Source organism: Bubalus kerabau, chromosome 10 (genome assembly GCF_029407905.1).
Source record: "Bubalus kerabau isolate K-KA32 ecotype Philippines breed swamp buffalo chromosome 10, PCC_UOA_SB_1v2, whole genome shotgun sequence".
Taxonomy (NCBI): Eukaryota; Metazoa; Chordata; class Mammalia; order Artiodactyla; family Bovidae; genus Bubalus; species Bubalus kerabau.
Window position 1 is genome coordinate 13466789 of NC_073633.1, and position 24837 is coordinate 13491625.

A 24837-nucleotide genomic window follows, 5' to 3' on the forward strand; every position below is an offset into this window, starting at 1 on the left:
GAAAACTATATTAAACAATTTAAAATTCGTAAGTCAAAATCTAAAAACTTTCTAAAGCAGAAGAAATACCACTTCAGAATGTAATTTACAAGATAATTTATCATAAAATTAAAATGAACTGCAACTGATTAAATTTTTTTAAAAATCCTAGTGGTGTTGAAAAATCTATAAAAATGCAATTGAACATCACTCTTAATAACCTGATTTTAAATACTATGATTGATAAAAACATAGAATCACAAAGATAAAATTTTAATTTCAGTCCCTTTAAAATATACTCAATTAATTTGGGCTCCATAAACTATTAAGTTTTCACTATTTAAGAACTCTCCCCCTTCCTTTTCATTCAAAGATCTCTCTTGCCAAATGCTGCCTGAGAACAAACCAAAGTGTTTCTGGAATAACTAGTAGCATTACATGATGAACTGTCTCAATATAATGGATCAAAGTTATCTCAACAGTAACTGGAAGTCACTGAACAGCTGTGTGGTTCTAAAAAATGGACAAGTATCTAAGCTACACTGCGTGGTAACAGTATTTGCCTAGTTAATGAAACTATGGTTACTGACAAAAATAATCAAAATTTCTGAAGCAAAAACGTTTGAAAACAAAGGGAACAATGTAAATTGGAAAAATTTAAATCCCAGAGACATTTCAAATAATGATTTAAAAAGATCACGAACAAAGCAAAATCATGAATAAAAACCATATAGAATTAACACAAGGCATGCTGTTAATGTCAGAATCTTATGTACAAGTGTTCAAAGGACAAATTCAATAACCCACGAAATACTTGGAACAAAAACTGAAATTAAGTACCCAGTTTAAAAAAAACAAAAGCTATAAATGTTAAATGCCATCTATCTGATTCTGTGATGTTAAGTCACTGACATCCAAAAGTATCTACTAAAAATGATGATCCTTCGAGACATCTGATATGTGTACAATAGTTGACAAAATTTATAAAAAGGTAAAAGCTGATTTTGTATCCTCAAAAGGTCCCCCACCTTTAATTTTTGCTATTTAATTTTGCTATTTATTGCTAATGTAACAAATTAAAAAAAAAATCCCTATGATTAGTAGTATGAAGACACTAAAGCCTAACACTGTAAAAAGACTTATTTAGCTTTAACAAAGAACAGTTTTTACTAACCACTTTCAAACTCGGGGACAGTATGTTCTGTCTTAGACTGTTTAACTTTAATATTAGGCAAAAGCTTTAAAAACCACACAAGCAGTCAAACACTGCTTTTAAGGAAAGCACAGTGGCTGCTGACATAACACTGCTGAGAGATGTGTGTACTCATTTAGGATTTAAACCTTCTCCATTAAGCTCTATTGAAGAGCAACTGCTGAATAAATGAATGCAACTATGTTTATGTTAAAAGCCTGTTTCCCGCAGCATGTAATTAAAGGAAATGTTGTACAAAGCCAGTACTTTTGTCAAGCTCCTGTAAATGGAAAGATGGATAGCACTCAGAGAAGTGAATGCATTGCTTCATATTTAACCTTAACACTCTTGTCATTAATGGTTTGTCTAACTTGGTCTGTAAGAGACAAGGTACTGCTCCATTGAAGTAAAATTAAAAAAATCAACTAAACCATGCTTTTCAGAACAGAAGATTCATTATCGTCAGCTAATGTATTGGCATAAAGCAAAGTAACATCCTATCAAGTAAGGCACACATTCAATCTGCCTTCCCACCCCCCTTTATTTTTAACTCATGCTGTTTTATTGTTATAGGCAATTTGTACCACTCAGCATGACAGTGTAAACTGAATCAAGATTAATTTACATGCAAAAGAACACTTAGGAGAGCAGCATGGTAAGCAAATGTATTGTCTCGATTGCTGAGGTGGAAAAAGAACCTGGAAAGAAAAAAAGGTGCTCTAATTAAGGGGCATCAAATATGATTGCTTGTGGTGGTTAAGGGCCAGAAAATAGTAAATGTCTGACCATTTAAAGAATTAGCATCTTGCTAGCTAGGAACCCATAAGATGGAGGCATAAATCATAATAAAATTAAGTAACCATTCTAGGTTTCTTAAACCAGAGATTTTTTTCCTAAATGAAAATATATCAGGTATTCTTAAATTAAAGAAAAAGAAAAATATGCCAAGATATCATTAAAAGTTTCTTCTACAAAAACATTCTTTAACCACTATACAGCCTTCTCATACCTAATGAAGGTCGTCAGGTAATCGGAAGAATATTTTAAAATTCTCAAGACTGCAAAATATGCTGCCTCATTAAAATTTACATTTTGGTGAGGCAGTTGACAGCACTTAGGTTAATCAGCTGTAACGGACTGCTGAAATGTAAATAAAATAAGAAAAGAAGATCTAAAAAATTTTCTGAATGTTTTAGACTTCCAATTTAATTCTTAAGAAGAAAGCAAATAAGTAGGGAAATTTGGAATAACCACTTTCCTTGGGTCTCGTACAATTAAAACTGCTTCAAGAAACAAAATTACATGTTTAAAAATAAAACATCTCACTTTATAGTACTGAAATCATCCCACAGCTAGATCATGAACTAACTCTGCAAGGATCAAAATTCATAATAATGAAACAAACACACCTTCTGGTTAAGGCTCATAATATGAATACTCTGGATAACTTCAAAATATAGACGAAACCAATCTTTTGTTTAGCACTTGGACCACCAACCTTACAGAAATGCACGTTTGGTCATGGAACTGTAAACGCAACAACTGAGCAAAGGGACAGATCATGCTATATACCAGAAACAAAACATTTTCGCTTTAAAAAATATTAATCTGATACGTACAACCTGACAGAAGTATTCTTAATTAACATTATACACATTTTTCAAATATGCACATCTGTAGTATAAAAATAGAATCATATTCCTCATGTTTTTAGTTTATAATTTCTTCAGTTAAATCCTAGTTAATACAGTTAATACATTTCTTGAGTCTTGAAATCTATGCCCTGTGAAATGAGATATTAAGTGTATAAATTCATTTTATTTAAAGTAGAAAAACCAGTTAAAGCTAGCATGTAATGACACACATAGACAGTTCTTAAATTTACCGGCATTGATAAAAATCTGAGGAAACTGATTTTTATTCTGATTTAGAATTTCCAGTTAATGAGTCATTTCTAGGTATCTTCTGCAAAATAAGCTAAGCTCTTCCTAGAGTGATGTAAGAAACAAATACATGTGTAAAGTTGAGAATTGAGACCTCTATTACCAAAGCAGCTGAAATCTAGAACTAAAACGATGCTATTGAAAAGACTCTTTAAACCTGTGGTAAATTTGCCAGCATCAAGTCCCATATCAAAGAATGAATTCAGGAAGACAGAAAGAATGATACAGAAATGTCAAGAGACTTGCAAGGATTTACAAATACTTCATATAAACAAATTTTCAAATAGCTTTATTCAGAGTAGCCTTTCTGCTCTATTAAACATAGCAAACAGCTGCCAGATTTATTCAGACAAATAATCAACAACCATAGAAGTAAAATGGCAGAAGAAAAAGGAATTTTGGCAACAGCTCCACAGAGGACCACAGCTGCTATCCAAGCACACCTCTCTCACGCGATTATGGTTCTGTATGGCTAGTCAGGGAAGAAATCCCTCAGTCACAACAGAGAACAAAAAAACTTGATCAAGTATCAAGTACATATTCTAAACTAAAGCTGAGGAAGAGAAAAGGTATACAATAACCTACTGCTTTAGAGAAACTTTAGCTGCACTTTTCGAAAAAGGACTATCCCCTTCACAATAAACGTGTCAAGGCTTACTCAGCTCCTGTGTGCCACTCACCTGGGTTTGCTGAGCAGGTGTAAAGCAGAGAGGCAGGCTTTAGCCAGCAAAGGGTAAGAATAGCAAATGTAAGAATCAATTCAATTTGGCAATGGAAAAATAAAATCACAGATAGGACTTTCTTCTACAGCAATAACCAACTTCCAAGAAAAGTAAATGCAAAGATGGATTTAGTCACTCTTTATCACTTAAAAATAAGGCAGAATAATAAAAGATTACCATTAATTTACATTCTTATTTGAGTTTCTTTGTGAGATTCTTCTACAACAGGTCTTCTGGACACTGAACTACAAAGGTTCACAGTAAAACCAACCAACCTCTGGCACTATAATGATGTAGTGCCAGGGAGCAAGCCCTTCTCCTCAGGTATTTCTGTGCGCCTAGTACTTCATGAAAGCTTGACAGGTGTGAATTAATGACCTCAAGATGAAGGGAATCCTTGATAACTCCTTCCTGGATTCATATAAACTTTAAAAAATTGCTGACTATACTATTTAAATATGTCCTGGTTTTATAAATGCTATTCTTAATTAAATACATAGAATGAGGCAGTTGTTTCCCCTTATTATATAAGAAGAAAATTATTTTTAATAAAGTATGCTTAACTCTAGGTCAAGTCCAAGATATTAACACTTTCATTCGGCAAAATGAAATTTCAAAATTCTGAAAAAACAAAATATTTTCTTTTTTGTTGCGTATTTTAATTTGCTTCAGCTCTGATACAGCCTTACAGCATAGCATTTCTTTAATACAGAATAAGGTCAAAAGAAAATAGAGATATTTTAATATTTTAATGCTACAATTAGGACTTTATTTTGAAGGACAGGGCACTCTAACAGGGAAAAATACTATTAGCAGAACACAAAAAAACAGTCCTATAGTGAAAGGAAATACATACACATAACACGTACTGTGATGGGACTTTGCTAAGCCCCAAATTCCTGACATTTTCACTAATACAAAACACATGAATACATCATTAGGTTGACAAGCCAAAATTCCCAGGACTGAAAAGTTAATTAAGAATCTATTTATTATTTAAAAGACATAATAATCAATTTTTAAGTATGCCAGTGATGCAAACATATACCTTTTAGACTACTTTATAAACACAAAGCATTAGCAAAACTTGGAAGATTGTACATTGACATCTGTTAATAGCTATGTGCATATGATAATTTATTTTAGAGTTCAGCCAGAGGAATGAGCACACTTATCTGGGATGCCAATTTCTAGTAAATGGTAATGATCTCTCACCTTGCTCCTTCTTAAAATCTTTCTCTGACATGGCCACAGGTAAAAGCAGTTCTCCAACAGGAGGCTGAATATTAACACTGAAGCAATCATCCTTGGTACTAAAGAAAAAACACATTAAAGCTGACTAAATGCTTAACAAATAGACATTCTTAACACTATGCAGTTAAACAGGTACAATTAAAGCATATAAAAATGTTTGCCTTAAATATCACAGCTAAAAAGGCTTGAAATATTTCTCATCACTATTTGCAAAGAAATACATCTGTTATCTCAACTGGAAAGCCTATTATTTGCAGTTATGATAAATATGCCATTTGACATAGAACTTTTAAAAATAGGTAAGGAGCCATTACCAGAGAACACTTAATGCAACTTATCTGGGTAAATAAGTTATCTACCAGATATCTATGCAATTTAACTGGTAGATAAGTGAAGTGAGTGAAGTGAAGTCGCTCAGTTGTGTCTGACTCTTTGAGACCCCATGGACTGTGGCCTACCAGGCTCCTTCATCCATGGGATTTTCCAGGCAAGAGTACTGGAGTGGGTTGCCATTTCCTTCTCCAGGGGAACTTCCCGACCCAGGGATCGAACCTGCGTCTCCTGCAGTGTAAGCAGATGCTTTACCATCTGAGCCACAAGGGAAGCTCCAGAGGAACATTTAATGCAGCTTATCTGGTAGAGAACATCTTGTCTTCAACTTTTCAGTAAAAGTGTACAAAATGGAGCACTTTAGTCTTAGTTTAAGATATCTTTTTAAAGCTATCAATTTTTAAATAAAGAATAAAATGGAGTGACCATACCATGTTAAGATGTGTGCTAACAAAATAATACCAAGTGTTAATAAGTGTTTATGTACTATAAAAAGAAAACCTGTACAATAATATTAATCACAGTTTTATTATTAATAGCCCCAAATGAAAAACAACCCAAGTGCCCATGGATAATAGAATGGATAAATGAATTGTGATACAGTCAGTGAGATATTACATAACAATTAAAAAAAAAAAACACCTGTTACACATAAAAGATGATTCCACAGACCTAACCTTGAGTGAAAGAAGCCAGAAACAAATATACATATTGTATGATACCAAAACTAACTCACTGATAGAGAACACAGAATTGCAGTCACTTCTATAGGAAAGGTGGTATCTATGGGGAAGAATGGGAGACCTTTCTGGAGGGCTCTAGATGTTCAAAACTGATTTGGTGGTACACATAAAAATTCATCAAGCTGAACACTGAAGTTCTGTGTAATGGATGAAGTTATTCTTCAATAAAAACAATGTCATATATAAAGAGAAGAAAAGCAAAGAGTAAATAAAAATATTTCTATGCAAGCAAAAAAACCCCAAAACCCAGCAAACACAAGGTTAAGAGAAATGCTTTCTTGAACGGTGGGGTAGGGATAAATATTAAAATATAAGGAAAGAGAAGAAAATCCACTTTGATTTTATGCTATTATTATATACTATAATCTTCTAAGCTGCCATTTTCTTTAATGGAACAAGGTAAGGACTAGACTAAAAAGAAAACAATGATTCTGAATTATTCACACATGGATTGCCCAAGGCAAATCAATAAACCCAATTTATTTATTAATTCAATAAACATTTACTGAATATAAACTTAATCTCATGTACTCTCTGAGCATCTGGGGATTTAAAGACAAGTAAAATTGGCCCTTGAAGTTCACAAGTTTAGTGACAGAGAAAGAGTTCAATTATGTTTGTAACAGAAAGATAAGTACAATGTTAGAGATATGTGGAAAGTATCATAGTCCAAAAAGAGGGGCTGGTTAATTCTGCAGGAGTGAGGCAGAGGTAAGTTTACTTCCAAAAGGAGGGAGAGGGACATTCTATGGATTCTAGATCTATATTTTGGGAATGGTGAGCAGAGGGTGTGTCAAAAGACTGGGGACACTCTGCCGAGAATAGCATACACAGCTGCAGGCCCAGTTCTCCATGGCAGTTGTCCTGGGATCTTGTTCAGTTCACGTCTCCTGTCACTATCTGAAATGTCCTGATTTGTATGACAAAGTATATGATTACTTTACTCTCATAACTCAGACCAATGTGCTTCAAAGTATCATGGGAAAAAAAAAAAAAAGGAAACTACCAGAGCCTTCTGACACAGGAAAATAAACAAACAATCGCCTATGTATTTTATAGACCGTGCCGGCACTGTATGAGGTGGTGTGCAAGAGAAACCCAAGCCAGGCAGGTCAGCAAGGAGACGAATCAACAGTCCAAGCAGGGGTTTCCAGCACTGACTGTGTGTGCTGCTTTAGTGCATCCTAACAGTGATCCTAAGAGGTACCTTCTGTTATCCCTAATTCACCAAGAGAAGCTAAACAATATGCCCAAGGTCACACAACTAGTATGAAGGTCTGAACACAGCAGCACTGAGATTTGAACTGAGGTCTATCCTATTCCAAAGTCAGCTATATAATGTTTGCTGCCATATCTATCTATCTATCTATCTATATATTTTTACTTGACTATACAAGGCTGCTTCCCTGGGAGGAAATGCGGAAGACAGGGGTGTTTCAGAGTTAAAAGGGACAGATGCAGTGATGGACGGGAGGAAGAGACCTTGAACCATTTAACGTGAATGACTGGAAGGATGACTTTCTTCAATGAAGAGGAGTTTGGAGGATTAAACAAAATTACTTGGATTAAATCATGCTATATTTTGAGTACCCCTGTGTCACCCAGGAAGAGATATTTAACAGATAACTGGAAAAACAAATCATCAATCAGAAAACAGGTCAGGGCAGTATACATGAGTTTAGAAGCAACCAGAATGTATGGGGAAGGGCTGAAGCCTTGTAAGTAGATAAGATCACATAGGAAAAGAGGATATGACAAGAAAAAGGATAAAGTGGACACCTGCATGTAAATAAAAACAGAAGTGGTACAACTTGCAGAAGAGAACTGGAAAAAGAGTGGTTGGGGAGAAAAGGTGTGAGTCAAATACTGCAGGGAGGAATAAAAAGAAGCATGTGTAACAGCTGACTTAGTAATGCAGTTCAAACTGGAGGAAGAATGCAGGATGCAATGAGCTGAAGTTCAGTGGAAAGACTGGCAGCGAAAGACAGGGGACAGAGAGCAGCAGAGGCTTCCTGAGGATGCAGAGGCAAAAGAAAAATGCTTAGGGCAGCTCCAAAGTAATTAGAGGTTGATGCAAAACAAAGAAACAAAGTGAGGTGTTAGCCCAGGTAAACGAGATTGGGATTAAGAGCATAAGAACTAGGCCAATGGATCAGGCCTGGAAGGGAAGGAGATATTTCTTCCAAAACAGCACAGATGGAGTTCTTAAGATAGAAGTGTTGCGGGTAGAGGTACTGGAAGGCTAAGCCACATGAAGAGAAATACTTAGAAGCTGATAAAGTAGTAAATGGATAGTATATATATTATGAACTAATTTAGTGTTAAATATAAACTCCCAGCTTCAAATAACTAGATAAATCAGTGCGCTCCAAAGTGGGAAAGGACAAGGCACTCCATTGAGGCAGAAAATCCACTGAGGGAAAAAAAACTATCAATTATATTTATTTTTTTCTCGTCCCATCTGAAGTTCTATTTTTGTCTGTACATAATACTTCGAAACTCCAATACTTTGGCCACCTCATGCGAAGAGTTGACTCAATGGAAAAGACTCTGATGCTGGGAGGGATTGGGGGCAGGAGGAGAAGGGGATGACATAGGATGAGATGGCTGGATGGCATAACCGACTCGATGGACGTGAGTCTGAGTGAACTCCGGGAGTTGGTGATGGACAGGGAGGCCTGGCGTACTGCGATTCATGGGGTCGCAAAGAGTCGGACACGGCTGAGCGACTGAACTGAACTGAATACTTCAGTATATACATAATATGTCTGCATAGTGAGACACACATACAGTACATATCGGGAGTGTGTGGTATAAATATTTCACTAAGACGTATACAATTTTAAGAGTTATGGCCACTGGGTTAAATTACACATATTATACTATCTTTACTTGTGATTTCTTTTAAATTATAGATGAAGTGACTTCTTTCCAACACTCCTGAAAAGGACCCCTAGACCCCTTGGTTAAGCAGCTGTAGGGCACTGATGCCAGGGAGAAGGGGGCAAGGGCACAGAAGAAGGGAAAGTAGACCTGCCTTCTAAGGCATGTATGAAAATCAAGGCAGCTAAGGAGCAGGCTTCAGTCTGGGGTGGGGGGGAGGTAAACGTGATTCTGAAATGCCCCCACAAGCAACAACCAATGAATGAGAGATGAATATATATGATTCAGCCTGACTGGATATGTTTCACTTCTGTTACTTTTTGGTAATGCATGTTTTATTTTATTATTCTTATTTATTTTATTATATATTTATTATTTATATGTTATGTTTTATTTGTATATTATATACTTTATTCTTATACTTATTTTATTATATATTTTATTCATTATTCTGTGATTGGTAAAATGATTACCATGTATTTACATATGAAAAACTAAGGCTGTAAGTTCATCCACAATGGGTCTTGTGGGGCAAATAATGTAATGAAATTGGAACACTAAGTAATACTTTTCTTTTTCTTCTTTCCTGAAATCATCCTGATTCTCTTCAGGGAGACAATGTGCCCACCTGAACATCGTCTCTCTCAACCTCTTGTATTAGTAACAGCTGGACTGATCAAGTGACCCAGTTATGACCAATGAAGCCTAAACAGAAGGCTGTTGGGGACTCCTGGGAAAGTTTTGCTTTTCCAACACACATGGGCTCCTCCCTCCCGGTCACTTCATTCCTTTGTTTGGGGGAGGGGGCTAGAATGCAGATGGAATCCTGGAATTACAGAAGCCATCTTGTGACCCCTAGGATGAATGGCACTTGCTAATGAAATTAGTTCATGGAACAAAAAGCTGGGAAGACCTTCTGCTGGAAGACATGAGGAGAAGACATGTGGAGACAGTCTAGCTGCTCTTAACTGCTGACTGGGAGAATAATAAACAACACCCTTTGTGGTGAAGTCACTATAGACAGCCTTCTGTTACACACAAATGAATGCAAAATCTAATTAATATAATTAGTACATAAAATTCTTGATTACCCAGTCTTAGCTTCTAAGCAAGATTTGGCTTAGTAGGGAGTAAGAAGGAATGTTTCCTCTTTATTTTGGGGAAAATTTACTTCCATTTATATTAGTGATTTAGGATGTCCTCCAGAGTTTTCTGTGATCCTCCTTTTAAATATTTTGTCCTTTTTTTAAAAATTGCTCTCTTCTCTCTCCTTATAGTTCTTCTTTTTTGCCGCCCCACCTTTTTCTTCTCATCTCCTTTGGTTGAACATGGGGCTAAACACAGATGTCTTGATATAGATAGGGGAATGGTGAAAATGAGAAATGGCAGATGTAAAATTATTAGAATTAACAGATTACCAGATTGACAAGGTACTAATATGAGGTAGCTCTAAACAGCCTAATTACAAGGGATCACATGATGTCATAGTTTAATGTAAGACGAGATTCTACCTGTTCTACAAAGAACTGTAATGCATATACTTAGACTACATATAATCTCATTTCACAGATTCCTAGAAACTTGTGAGACTCAAGTTTCCTTATCTATGAAGTAAGAAAAATGGCACTTAACCTTTTAAGCTAGCTTCGACGACTAAAGGAGTTATCACAACCCAGTTTAGTGCTTAATGCATAGTAGATACCCAAAACCTACACACACCTAATAGGGATGTAATCATCATTTGTTTAAGCATTCCCCCAACAATCCCCATTTGCAAATTTTCTCTATTATAAACAAGTTACTTAACACTCTTAGATCTATTTCTTCATCACAGGCTACCATATTTCCCCAAGCCTGACACCCTAAAAATGAAATCACTAAGTTGACGAGTTTAGTTTATGAATATTTAATATTTGATAAATACTGCCAAACTGACCTAAAAAAAAGTGGTACCAACTTGAAATCCCACAAACAGTAAATAAGAATACACGTTTTTCTGTACCTTCCTTGTCGGGCATTAAAATTATTTAAGAATTTTGCAAGTCTTTTCTTATTTGAATGAATTTTTTAAAATTTCCCTATATGTGGTACATATACTCAATGGAGTATTATTCAGCCATTAAAAAGAATACATTTGAATCAGTTCTAATGAGGTGGATGAAACTGGAGCCTATTATAAAGAGTGAAGTAAGCCAGAAAGAAAAACACCAATACAGTATACTAACGCATATATATGGAATTTAGAAAGATGGTAACAATAACCCTGTGTACGAGACAGCAAAAGAGACACTGATGTATAGAACAGTCTTATGGACTCTGTGGGAGAGGGAGAGGGTGGGGAGATTTGGGAGAATGGCATTGATACATGTAAAATATCATGTATGAAATGAGTTGCCAGTCCAGGTTCGACGCACGATACTGGATGCTTGGGGCTGGTGCACTGGGACGACCCAGAGGGATGGAATGGGGAGGGAGGAGGGAGGAGGGTTCAGGATGGGGAACACATGTATACCTGTGGCGGATTCATTTTGATATTTGGCAAAACTAATACAGTTATGTAAAGTTTAAAAATAAAATAAAATTTAAAAAAAAAAAAAAATTTCCCTATTACCAATGTTGTATGTATTATTGTTACTGGCTCTCTGCATTTCATTTTCTGTAAATGAATTATTCTCAAACTTTCTCCACTTTCATATTAGATTCCTTTATATTGAAATTTGTGAGAGTTCTTTATATATTCTGGTAACTAAACTTTCATCTGCTAAAAATGCTGTAATACTTTCTAACCATCTTTCACCTGTTATAACATCAATATTTTTTTCAATATTTAGAGAAGCTTAAAAGTTTTAATGGTCATACCTGTCACTTTTTCTCTGTATCTTTCTGGATACTGTGTCTTGCTTGAATTTTGCCCACCCCACCCCCAAAGATATAAAATTATTTTGTTTATATTATTTCTAAACACTTTTTATAGTTTTTATGATTAAATAATAAATCCATCTGGAATTTACTTTGGAGTAATCTGTGGGAAGAAGGTATCTTTATTTTTTTCCAGAAAATGGTCCGTACACAATTGACATGAAATCTCACCCCACTAATATGAAATGTCACCTTCATGATATACAAAAATCTCTAAATTCTGTTTTGTTTCACTAACTTCTGTGCCAATAGCGAATTAGACTGAATAAAAATATTCTTGTGACCTTAAAGAATATTTTGAAGTTATTATTGAAAAAGGCTTTTTTCATTAAATTTTTGTTTTGACTCTTCTTGGACATCGTTTTATCCAGGTGAATTTTAGAAATTTGTCAAGGTCCTTGGAAAGGTTTACTGGAATTGAGCTCAGAATCACACTGAATTTGAAGATTAACAAGTGGGAGAGTCCTATCTCCCATTTAGGAACACAGCAGATTTATTACTTTTATTTATATCATCTTTTTATGGCCTTCAGGAAAGGTTTTAAAAAAATTCACACATAGGTATCATGTATTTCTTGTTAATTGATTATTCCTTTTGTTGTTCTTGTAAACAGAATAATTTTACTCATAATGTTTTAAAATTGGTCATTTCTACTACATAGAAATGCTAATGATTTTCACATAATGATTCATACCACTGTCCTAAACTCATTGATTCTAAGACTTTGTGGGTTGGTAATTACATGCTGGATAGAAATTATAATCTTGTGTCTTTCCAGATTTATACCTCTAACTATTTTTACTTGTCTTTTTGTATTGTCTAGAGCCTCCATAAAAATCTGAAAGTACTGAAAGAGGGTAAAACTTTGTTTTTCTGATTTAAAAAAGAAAGCTTCTGATATTTCATGTGGTGACTGGTAACTTGTATGTCTGATAATAAACACAAACAAATAAACATTTTATTTTTTTATCTCAATTTTTTCTGTGCCACCCTCTTTTAGGTGGGGTTTTAATAAATAGTATATGCTTAATTGTGTTTTTACAAGCCCAATATAAGTGGAAATCAGCTTATGGACCTGAATTCTGATTACTAGTACGTGTGGCCCCTTTGAGTCATCTTATTTTGTTTTTTATTTACCATGCTTTTTTCTTTTCCTCCTTTGTTAAACTGGTCAAGTTTTAAGCACTCCTTTTCTTCTTTCATCATATGGATGTTATAAGCATCATATTTCTGTTAATTTAGAGGTTAGCTTTAACATTTTAAACCATATTTAAACTTCTTTTTGCCATCAGTCAATTCTCTTGTGAAGCATGACAAGAACACCATCATTCCTCCTCATACTCGTTCATGTTGAGACTTTTTTGTTCCAGATCATTCGCTTATTTTTTACATTAGGTATGAACAATTATTTTTACATATTGATGGATTTTACAGGTAGAATTCTTTCTCTATTTTTTTATTCTATTTTTCTCTGTCACAGGTTAAATTTTTTTCTTTTTTTACTAACTGTATCTTTGAGTAATCCTTTCAAGAAGGTCGTTGGGGGGTAAACTGATGGAATCTTTGCTTCCATTGCTTTGCTTTCCATGGTGTAAAAAACGTCCATTTGGCTTCCTCAAAAATTTCAAGGTTATGTCCCTTGCCTTCTGGTCGCCCGAACTGATGACAGTATTGAAGTTCTCCTCATTTTTAGGTAAGCTGCTCTTCTTCTCTCTGGAAGATACTGAAGTGGTTTTCCCCTTATCAGAACTTCTACCAGAATGTGGCCTTTTTGCTGGCTGTTCACATTCACCTGTTTGGCCTTTGATGGGTCCTTTCAATCTGAAGGCTTGTACATTTCATTTGCTTGGGAAAATTTTCTCCTCTAATTTCTTTCTTTTCTCCATTGTCTCTTTTCTTTCCTTCCAGACCTATTAGATGAACTACTTCTTTTAACTTTTCTTTCATATTTTCCACCCGTCTTTTTGTCTTCTGTTCTACTTGATGTCACTCACTGAGACCCTCTTATGGAATACTAAATCAGACTTCAGCTGCGTCCAGTCTATCATCCACCTACTGAATTCCTTTTGGAATTATGTTTTTAAATCCCTAAGAATAACTTTAAATTGTCTAATTACTCTTTCTCAAAGTAAGCAATAAATTCTTGCTTTATAGATAAAGTATCCTTTGGAATCAGATATTAGTTATAATTTTTAAAGATATCTGGTCTCTTTCTCAGATCATCTGCTCCCTTCATGACTGGTTAGTCGTTGTAAGTCATTTTAAGCCTTCCCTTTCAAATTGATGCCTTTCTTGAAAAGTCTGGTCATCCTAAGCTATCTGTCTGTATTTATAATGAAGGACTAGGTTTGATTAATGAACACAACAAGTTATGCATGTTAGCTATAAGATTTTAGACAAGTTTTCTTCCTATGCCTTAGTTTATTCATCTCTAAAATAGGATACTACTACTACTACTCACTTCATAGGAATGTTCTGAGAATTGAGTAAATTAACACACACAATGCCAAGTGTTTAGAACAGTGTGCAGCACGTAGCACTACTCCACACATGTTAGTGAGTGTTATTTCTATGGATCTCCTCTACCCTGCTGGGCTGGCTGGAGTTTTCTTAAGTGGGTGAGACATGACTGGTTACCTGGTCGTGAAGCTGGGAGGCAGGTAGGCAATGGCCTTATCTCTCTACCAACAGATGCAAGATTGGCTTTATCCTAGTGTAGATAACTTGAGAATATCCTTTCTTGGGTAGAACTGCATTTCATCTCATCTTTGACCATCCTGCTTCCTTCCTATAAACTCAACCCTTGCTGCTCTCTTAGGCCCCCACATTCTTACCTAATGTCCTTCCCAGGCAAGTAGCTGTTCACTTTCTTTACAGGGTAATTCTTAGGTCTGATTAAATGTGTATGCTGCCTCCTGCCAGGGGAAGGATTGGGGAACTGGGGTTTGGAAGTAGTTCTTTAATTCCCTAACACTGTCTCACCCTCACTTTTCACTTGTTCACTTTGTGTTTGAGGTTCTGCCAGGTTTGTTCTTACCATTATAGTAGTTTTCTCCCAGAAGTGCTCTGCTCCGTGGTTTTTATTTTCTCTGTTATTGTATATCTGCTCCCATTTGCTTTCTAACTGCCAATAATTCTTCACAATTTCTGGTCAGCTAATAGCACTCTTTCTCTTTTTAGTGCTCATTTTCTATTAAAGAATGTATTTTCTGACTTTTTAATGATTTGGGGCAAAAAGAGGGGTGGATGTTAGTGCTCAGTCCTCTAACTTGAGCCAAGTCATATAATTTTTCATACTAGTTAATACATTAATATCTGCTGGTAACAAGGGTGAGACCTGTTTATGCACTGCATCTACTTTTAGAAAGACACATTTATGTATATTATACACATTTAATCAAGGACTTAATTTGATGACCATTTAAAATGCAAAGCCAAAAAAGAGACACTAATATCCATATAACTATGCAGTTATATATAATAGCTTTATCTGTCTATATATGCATCATATAACTATAACAATACAGAGAGTTAATCTAGAAGCTAAAGTAGGATCATTTCACTCTTGCTCCTTTTCTATAAATAAACAGAAGTGTACCTGAAGGGCTCATAATCCATGTTCTCAGCATTTCTGAAGGCTTCCTAGCAAATATGCTCTTATTACCCACAATTTTATATATCGATTTGGATAACATATTTTGAAGAAAAAATTCAATATCAGCCATTCTTGCTTCCCCTCCCTTTTTATTGAACTACCAACACTAATACAGCACATCACTAAGCAAAAAGTGCTATTTACTATGCAAAAGGCACAGTCAGTGATTGGCGTCTAGGACCAATTGATCTGCCCATTACCATTATCTCCCTACCTCCACTAGCACTACTATGAAGCTATTGATTTAAACACTGTCGATCGGTTTCCATTTTCTGATTTTGGGCAGGCCAATTAAGAAAGTGAGTAATTGTGATTACATTGCTTCAGGATCAATTACATTTGATGTAAGACAAAGTGTTCTTTTTGGAATACACACAAAAATAATTTTTGATCTAGTGTGGTTATATACTTAATACAAATCTACAATAAATAACTAATTCATACCTTTGCAATAGAAAAACATATTAATGCAGATGCTTAAAATAGCTAAGGCTATTTTCTATATAAAATAAATTCATCATTTCCCTAAAATTAGTTTAAGAGAAACTGAGAAAAAATTATTCATATATACTTTCCAATGGAAGATAGAAATCAAACATTATCTAAATATTTTTCCCTAAAGGGACTCAGTTAATTATCAAAGACAAGATGTAAATCTTGTCTAATGAACTGAACAGAAAATCTCTGTAGTGAAAAATTATTTTTAAAAACCCTTCTCTGCAAAAAGTGTATGGCAGTATAGTTATTGCCAGTATATGGCAAAAACTACTACAATACTGTAAAGTAATTAACCTCCAATTAAAATAAAATTTTTTTAAAAAGGTTTTTAATATAAACTGAAGAGAAAAAAGAATGTTTTTAGTTCTTAATTTTGCCCTAACTTAGTGAATAAGCTTTGTCATTGGGTTCACATTGTCGAAATCATTAAAATGAATATACCTCTGGTGTTGGAGGCAAATCTATTTAGAGTGATGTTACTCATAGTCTTGTGCTCAGTAATATTGATCTGTGTTGTTTGTCTAATAGAAAAATAATAAACAATTACTAGGCAATGTTGGGAAAAGTAATCAGTTTTTATATATCACTAATATAGCAGACCTCCCAAAACATAAAGGTGATGATCTGCATAAAATCAATGTGTTATGCTACATTGCTTATATTCATCATTGCAGGTTCTCAGCAATAAATGGTATAATATTAGGCCTGACTTACTGGTATTGAAAAGGTATATGAAAAAGAAAGATTCATTATACTTAACCTATAAACTTATTTAAAAGTGTCTGTGTATTTCCTAAATCTGGAGGTTTTTATCATAAAAAATTCTGTCAGAAGCCACCTAAAATTTAGATAAATAAAATGTCTCAATTCTTCTCAGAATAAGAACAAAGGACATCAAATCAAAATAACAAATTATATCTTAAATCAGAAAAATATAAAAGAAATGAGTTCAAAGATAATTTTTTTTTCAAAGATAATTCTTAAAGACACAAATACAGCTAATTTGCTAATAGTTATTTCATCAGAAGTATATAAAATATTATATAAAACAATAACAGTGAAAAATCTCAATCCTAGAAAAGCTCTTTTAAATAGTATTCACCTATGAAACCTTGCCAACTGATAAATGTTCTCTTTTGAATTTCATCAAAAGCAGTTTATAAATTAAAGTGAAAAGGGAAAAATGTATGGGTTTTTGGTACTGACAGAATCAGTAATCCTCCAATTTAGGGGCTTAAGATACCATAGAAAATGTTTCAAAAGGTATCTTCCCTGGGCTAGCCAACATTATGAATTTAATTTCTCCTGAGTTTTCCTCATGAATTTTCTCGTAAATTTTTCAAAAGCATAGAGATACGCAAAAAAAAAAAAGAAAAAATTAAAAAAAAAAAATTTAGCAGGCTCTAACAAACTGACTAAGCCAAAGCCTTTGACTGTGTGGATCGCAATAAACTGTGGAAAATTCTGAAAGAGATGGGCATACCAGACCACCTGACTTGCCTCTTAAGAAACCTGTATGCAGGTCAGGAAGCAACAGTTAGAACTGGACATGGAACAACAGACTGGTTCCAAATAGGAAAAGGAGTACGTCAAGGCTGTATATTATCACCCTGCTTATTTAACTTCTATGCAGAGTACATCATGAGAAACACTGGGCTGGATGAAGCACAAGCTGGAATCAAGACTACAGGGAGAAATATCAATAACCTCAGATATGCAGACGACACAACCCTTATGGCAGAAAGTGAAGAGGAACTAAAGAGCCTCTTGATGAAAGTGAAAGAGGAGACTGAAAAAGTTGGCTTAAAGCTCAACATTCAGAAAACGAAGATCATGGCATCCGGTCCCATCACTTCATGGGAAATAGATGGGGAAACAGTGGAAACAGTGTCAGACTTTATTTTGGGGGGCTCCAAAATCACTGCAGATGGTGACTGCAGCCATGAAATTAAAAGACGCTTACTCCTTGGAAGGAAAGTTTTGACCAACCTAGATAGCATATTCAAAAGCAGAGACATTACTTTGCAAACAAAGTTCCGTCTACTCAAGGCTATGGTTTTTCCTGTGGTCATGTATGGATGTGAGAGTTGGACTGTGAAGAAAGCTGAGTGCCGAAGAATTGATGCTTTTGAACTGTGGTGTTGGAGAAGACTCTTGAGAGTCCCTTGGACTGCAAGGAGATCCAACCAGTCCATCCTAAAGGAGATCAGTCCTGGGTGTTCATTGGAAGGACTGATGCTAAAGCTGAAACTCCAATACTCTGGCCACCTCTTGCGAAGAGTTGACTCATTGGAAAAGACCCTATGCTGGGAAGGACTGGGGCAGGAGGAGAAGGGTACAACAGAGGATGAGATGGCTGGATGGCATCACCGACTCGATGGACATGAGTTTGGATAGGCTCTGGGAGTTGGTGATGGACAGGGAGGCCTGGAGTGCTGCTATTCATGGGGTCACAAAGAGTCAGACACGACTGAGCAACTGAAATGAACTGAACTGAACTGATGTTGAAATTGAAACTCTAATATTTTGGCCACCTGATGCAAAGAGCTGACTCATTTGAAAAGACCCTGATGTTGGGAAAGATTGAGGGCTGCAGGAGTAGGGGACGACAGAGGATGAGATGGTTGGATGGCATCACCGACACAATGGACATGGGTTTGGGTGGACTCCGGGAGTTGGTGATGGACAGGGAGGCCTGGATTGCTGCGGTTTATGGGGTCGCAAAGAGTCAGACATGACTGAGCGACTGCATTGAACTGAATCAACTGAAGTTTAACTATGTATGGAAGAAAGAAAAGTGTTAGTCATTCATTCGTGTCTGACTCTTTGTGATGCCATGGCCTGTGGCCCATCAGTGGCCCATCAGAAGAGTGAAAATCGAAGTGCTAGTCACTCAGTCGTGTCCAGCTCTTCGCCACCCCATGGACTGTAGCCCACCAGGCTCCTCGGTCCATGCAACTCTCCAAGCAAGAATACTGGAGTGGGTTGCCATTTCCTTCTCCAGGGGATCTTCCTGATCCAGGGATAGAACCTGGGTCTCCTGCATTGCAGCCAGATTCTTTATTGTCTGAGCCATCAGAGACGCTCTTAACCACATACAGCAGACTGTAATGCCTATTTGTGTAACAAATAGTAAAAATACATATATCACACATAATCTGTGCAACTATTTCACAGCAGTCTAAATACTGCCAAAGAAAAACAAGATTGTGTAAATATTTTCTCTCATAGAAAAAGCTTTTGAAAGTCTTGATTTTGATCTGCTATTGTTTATAGTAACAGGAAACACAGAACAACTGAACTTACCACAACTGGAAACTGGCAGTCTGAGTGGAATCACAAAAGTCAATACCCATTGAAACAGTAATGGATCCCGCAGGCTCAAGAGATTCTAGGAAATAAGATAATTTAGACATGAAAACACAGAGGAAGTGAAAAAGAGGCAAACTAAACACTGAAAACATAGGTAATGTTTGTGGTTTGGTTAAAACAGTCAAATTTAATGATAATTTGCAAGAATAATTTGAAACTAACGGTATTAAAGCAAATTATAAAGTAATTTCACCTCAAGGCTTTCTTTTTCACAACTTAATTCTGCACATAACTACAATGAACATATTACATCTATTTGTTTCAGAAATATAGCTCATCCTGAGAAAGTCCATGTTTTACAATATTGTCTTGATAGGAACTGAAGGTGAGAAGGAAATAAATGTTTTCCCGTTTGGAACATCTGTACCAGACTCTGGGTGTTTTAAGAGATTATGTGCTTAAAACTATGGAATATTTACTCTAGATATAAAAAATACATTTTCAGCAAAGTCCTAAATTTTCACAGGGGGAAAAAGTCCAAAATTTAAAGCATGCAAATTAAAGCAAAGTTGGAAGAAGAAATTAACTTGTCCTCAGGTATTACTGAAGATAACTGGCATTATATGAACCAAAACAGTAAGTCTAATTGTATTATTTGAACAATTACTCAAAGAAAATTTAGTAATAGATTATGTTATCTTGAAAAAACAAATTATAAAATGACATTTTGTAGATGTGTAATTTCTGAACCTTCACCTATCAACTAATCAAGTGTGGGAAATAACTGCTTCAATATACAGGACTGGTTGATAATAATAAAACTCAAGATAAACAATAACACGATTTTACACTGCTTATGACTCCAGAGTCAAAGAGTAATGCTGTACATTAGAATAATAAGGGATCTTAAACATATACCTATTTAGTATAAATATTTGTATATACTCTGTATTTAAATAGAAACCATTCACTTTTGATTTCTACTTTGTTTAACGTCTCCAGTATAACTGTGGTTGTACTGTTAGTTGCATCATTAGATGTAACTACATTTTAGCAAGCACACGATGGTCCAGTAGACTGTGATTACCCTAGGGCTTGTGATAGGTATAATTTCCCATTTAATGCTAACCATTACAGAAATCATGGTACAGGTAGGACAAAATAATTCAATAAGCTTAAAATATTAACAAGTATTTTTATATCTAAGCCTAAATGAAGATTAAGCATTATAAGGAGGTATTTGATGCTGATTTTTAAAGTGTTATTGGTGTGCTGATTCTAGTTGGAATTCCATTTATTTTTAAACCTAACATTTACCAGGAGGGTATGTAAGTGCCCCAGAAGCCTTGCTACTTAATCTTTGACAAACAGGCTTTACTGTAAATAACTACAATGATAGTTTTCTTGCATTTCTCCTAAAGCTTACACCTTATAGCTGTCAGTCACACTGTTCAATGCTCTTCTTCACTGAATCCTTGATGCTTTCTTCTGTGCCACAGATATACTGGGGTTTAGTCTTGTTTTCACCTGACACCACATTGGTAGCAAATGCTGTCATCTCCAAAAAACAATGGCACTCGGGACTAGATCTTTTATATCACGTATCCTCATATCTCATTTGACCAAGTGACAGTTCTTAGGATGCCTCGATGATGGCACTGTTTGACACAGTTTCATAACATCCGCAGTCTTAAGATAATTAACTGCAAGCTGAGTGCCATACTAATTCTGGAGGCTAGTTCATGATCAGTGGTATGTTTTATTATATGAAAGCTTCAACAGCAGAGGGGCTTCCCTGGTGGCTCAGATGGTAAAGCATCTGCCTGCAATGCAGGAGACCCAGTTCGATCCCTGGGTCGGGAAAATCCCCTGGAGAAGGAAACAGCAATCCACTCCAGTACTCTTACCTGGAAAATTCCACGGACTGAGGAGCCTGATAGGCTACAGTCCACGTGGTCACAAACAGTCGGACATGACTGAGCGAACATGAATTCGGACACTTTCAAGAGCAAAGTGACCGGCATAAAATTATTCATATAACAGATTTTTATAATATTTGAAGCCTACTATAATACATTGGAAAAGTTTATTCAGGCAGGGGTCTATAGTTGAATACTGGTTCTGAATCATCACAATATACATGAGAGGGTTGTGTAGAAATGGCTGAGAAATACTGGTTCTATTACACCACTATATTAATAACGAAAAATGAAATCAAACAGGATGCTGTCTACTATGACGGGACAGTTGTATAGTAACTAGTGAAATCTTAGCTGAACTCAAATTTGTCAAGTGTTAACACAGAGTCGCTGAATATAGTGCAGAGAGCCTAAGGCTATTCTTTTGGCGGGGGGGGGGGGGGGGGGCCTGTGTTTTAAATCTCCTGTGTACATGTACCTGATCTTGTACACTCATGCAAGGAATCCAGTTTCATGCTAAAGGCAGGGCAAAATCCTGATAAAAAAGTTTTCTCATATTACAGAGAAAAAAAGAACAGACTGGTGACAAATAAGAAAGTCACTGGACTCCTTAACATATGTATATGTGCTTATTAAAGAACACAAATATCTTACTTCCCTTATTTCACAAAAATATGAAAATACAGTATTTTTTTTGCATCCTTAGGATGTTTTTGGAGGACTAATTAAGATATATCATACTCTGAACTCTACTGTTATCTACTGCCCAGGAATCTATACTGCATGGGAAAGAACTCTGTATCTTGAGGGTATCCAGTAAATGCCAACAAAATGAATGAAACCCTATGGTCAGGAAATCTGCCTAAGAAAAGAAAGCCTATTACTAGTACTGAGGCAATGATATATATTCATATTTTATTTTTGTGTGAAGGCCATACTCTGAAATTTATTATATTTATTTCTTCTGTTCTACATAGGCCAACAAAAGGTCAACTCATCAACTCATTGTGCCAGCTCAAAGAAATGTTAATACTGTTCTACTGTTTTAACCTTTGGATAACATTTTCAACCTTCAGACAATGCATATATCAGTTGCTTGATGCTTCTTAAAGTAACTTTTTAACTAGATAAAAAAAGCTGGATTGCAAGCAATAAAAAAGAACACAAATTGGGATATTCTTAATTCCTTGGCAATATGTTAACCACAAAATAAATAAGAATCAGCACACTGTATTCTTTAAATGGTGTCTTAATTACCAAATTATTTTTTTTTAATGATATTAAGTGGGTTCTGAAATCAATTTACTTTAACTCTACTTCTCTCTACTTTGGCTGCTACCAAATTTCATCTAAATATTAGGAATTTTTTATATCTTTGTGGAAAAAATATAACACAAAGGATGACTTTTTTATTGAATGACTCATTAAAATGACAGAGGACAGAATTCAACAATGTCAAAGAGCTCACTCAGGCAAAGATGGAGAAAGACAGAATAACTATGATAGGAAATAATGAGTAAAGAAGGCACAGTTACCTGGTCAAAAGGCTTTGCTCACCTAAAGTATTATATAAAAAAGGAACTATGTGGACCTATCTGATTGTAACACTTCAAGGATTCAATGACAGAAACCTTGTATCACTTTTAATTAAGATCTTTTCTGAAGCTTCTTTCAACTAACTTGTAGGACTGCCTCTACTCACACAAGACCAAAATAGAGCTAAACATTCGAACTACTGTACCATTTTAAAAATTCAAAGCCAGCCATACAACTGTCACACTTAATGCTAAGAAGGTGTACTTCCTGTAGCAGCCGGGGAGACAGTATGATGTGCTGGGCCCTGAGGCAGCCTGGAAAGCACTGGTGCACAGCAGGGGCAGCCTACTTGGCATCAGCTGGGTGTGCAGCAGGTGGGATAAAGCATGGGTACTGCCATACTCTTGCGCTTTATCCATGAACAGCGAGATTTCTGGGTTTGTCCTTTAGTGTGAAAAGATGCTGATTTTTAAATGGTGGCAACAGATTAAAACACATGATGTGTGAAAAAAAATACCAGTGGGCATTTCTGCCTTCAGAAACATACTGTGGGCTTTCTGCCTTCAGAAAGAGGAAGACAAACAGAATTGGTATACACCCTCTCAGTCTTTGCTCCCTTTATGTTTCAATCTATAGAATGTGAAGGAAAATGGGAAAGAAAAGATGCAGGAGGTACTGTAACCAAAAGGCAAAGTAAAATCAGGCAGGGAAGGAAGCTGACCAGGAAAGGAGGTGCAGGTAGGAAAAACGCAAAGCAATTTTGATTCTCCAGAACCATTCTTTCATTAGTACTGGTTATCACCATTGATGGTACCTGATTTGCTAAGGGCAAAGAAATGTACTTATCTTATACGATAAATTTGGTTTAAAAAGGAAAAACTAATGTTGGGTTGGCCAAAAAGTTCATTCCAGTTCTCCCATGCCATGGTAATGAAAATCCCAAATGAACTTTCTGGCCAACCCAATATAAATCGAGTTTGCTAAAAATCAATAAAATAAAATGTATTCTACTTTATTTTAAAAATAAACACATTTAATTATCAATTCTAGTTAAAGCAATAAATGAGAATTAATATTTACCTATTGGATTAAAAACATGCATTTGCATGCCCATAGGAAGCTTTTTGCCCCCTACGTGGATATTTTCTATCTTCTGATCAGTGGTATTATTCAGTGTTATTTGCACAGAGACCATCTTATCACCAAAAATGCAAGGCTGTCTTGGAAAGAAGTAATGGGCAGCGAGTCCTTTCCCACTCATTCGATGAAGCAGCACATGAGTTTTCCCTGGTACAAAGACAGGAGTACTGACCTATTGCACATTGGAAAAAGAAAAAAAAAGTGAATTAGTGAATATGATTACTAATTCTTAGAAAATATGTAAAAATTTGTAACATTTAACTCCTATTTTCCCTAAAGTATTAAATAAATCACAATAAGACACAATAGTAGGGTATTGCATAGATAGGTATGAAGTCAGAAATTATAAAAATTCTTCCGTACTCCCCAGGTATATATTAAAATATTTTGACAATCTACATCTAAAAAAGAAGAAAATAATTGCAGTTATATAAATATATATATTTTTTTAGAGTTTATAAACTTTATTTTCTTCCTAGGTTTAATATATTTTGGACATTTTGCCAATTTTCTTTTTATTTTTAATAATTTGTCTTTTGATTTCCTTGGGCTCTCAAACTATAAGGCAGAACTTGTATCTGCGTATAAGTTCATTATAGGCAGATTATAATATCTTTCATTACAGGTAGATACTTATACTTTCATTTCCAATCTTGACTCCTTTAACTTTTTTCATCTTGAATTTCTTTCACTATAAACTAAAGACCTCCTTTTTAAGTGGTTCTTCTTTTGCTTTAACGATTAAAAGATCTTCCCTGCCTCAAGATTAGTAACTATTCATTTACATTTTCTTCCAGAGCTCTTATGGTTCC

The 24837-nt window shown here is 35.3% G+C and overlaps 1 protein-coding gene across 2 annotated transcripts in view; it reads right to left on the bottom strand.

Annotated features, from left to right (window-relative positions):
• AP3B1 (adaptor related protein complex 3 subunit beta 1) overlaps positions 1–24837 on the bottom strand; it is a 236951-nt gene that overhangs the window by 13621 nt on the left and 198493 nt on the right. Inside the window, exons 23-25 of one of the 2 annotated variants that reach the window (XM_055536639.1) lie at positions 23966–24197; positions 19425–19509; positions 5052–5149 (exon numbers count right to left, since the gene is read on the bottom strand). In XM_055536639.1, the coding sequence (XP_055392614.1) occupies positions 5052–5149; positions 19425–19509; positions 23966–24197 (415 nt within the window). Of the gene's footprint in view, positions 1–5051; positions 5150–10185; positions 10395–19424; positions 19510–23965; positions 24198–24837 lie in introns of those variants that run through there. The other variant, XM_055536640.1, reaches the window with a different exon arrangement.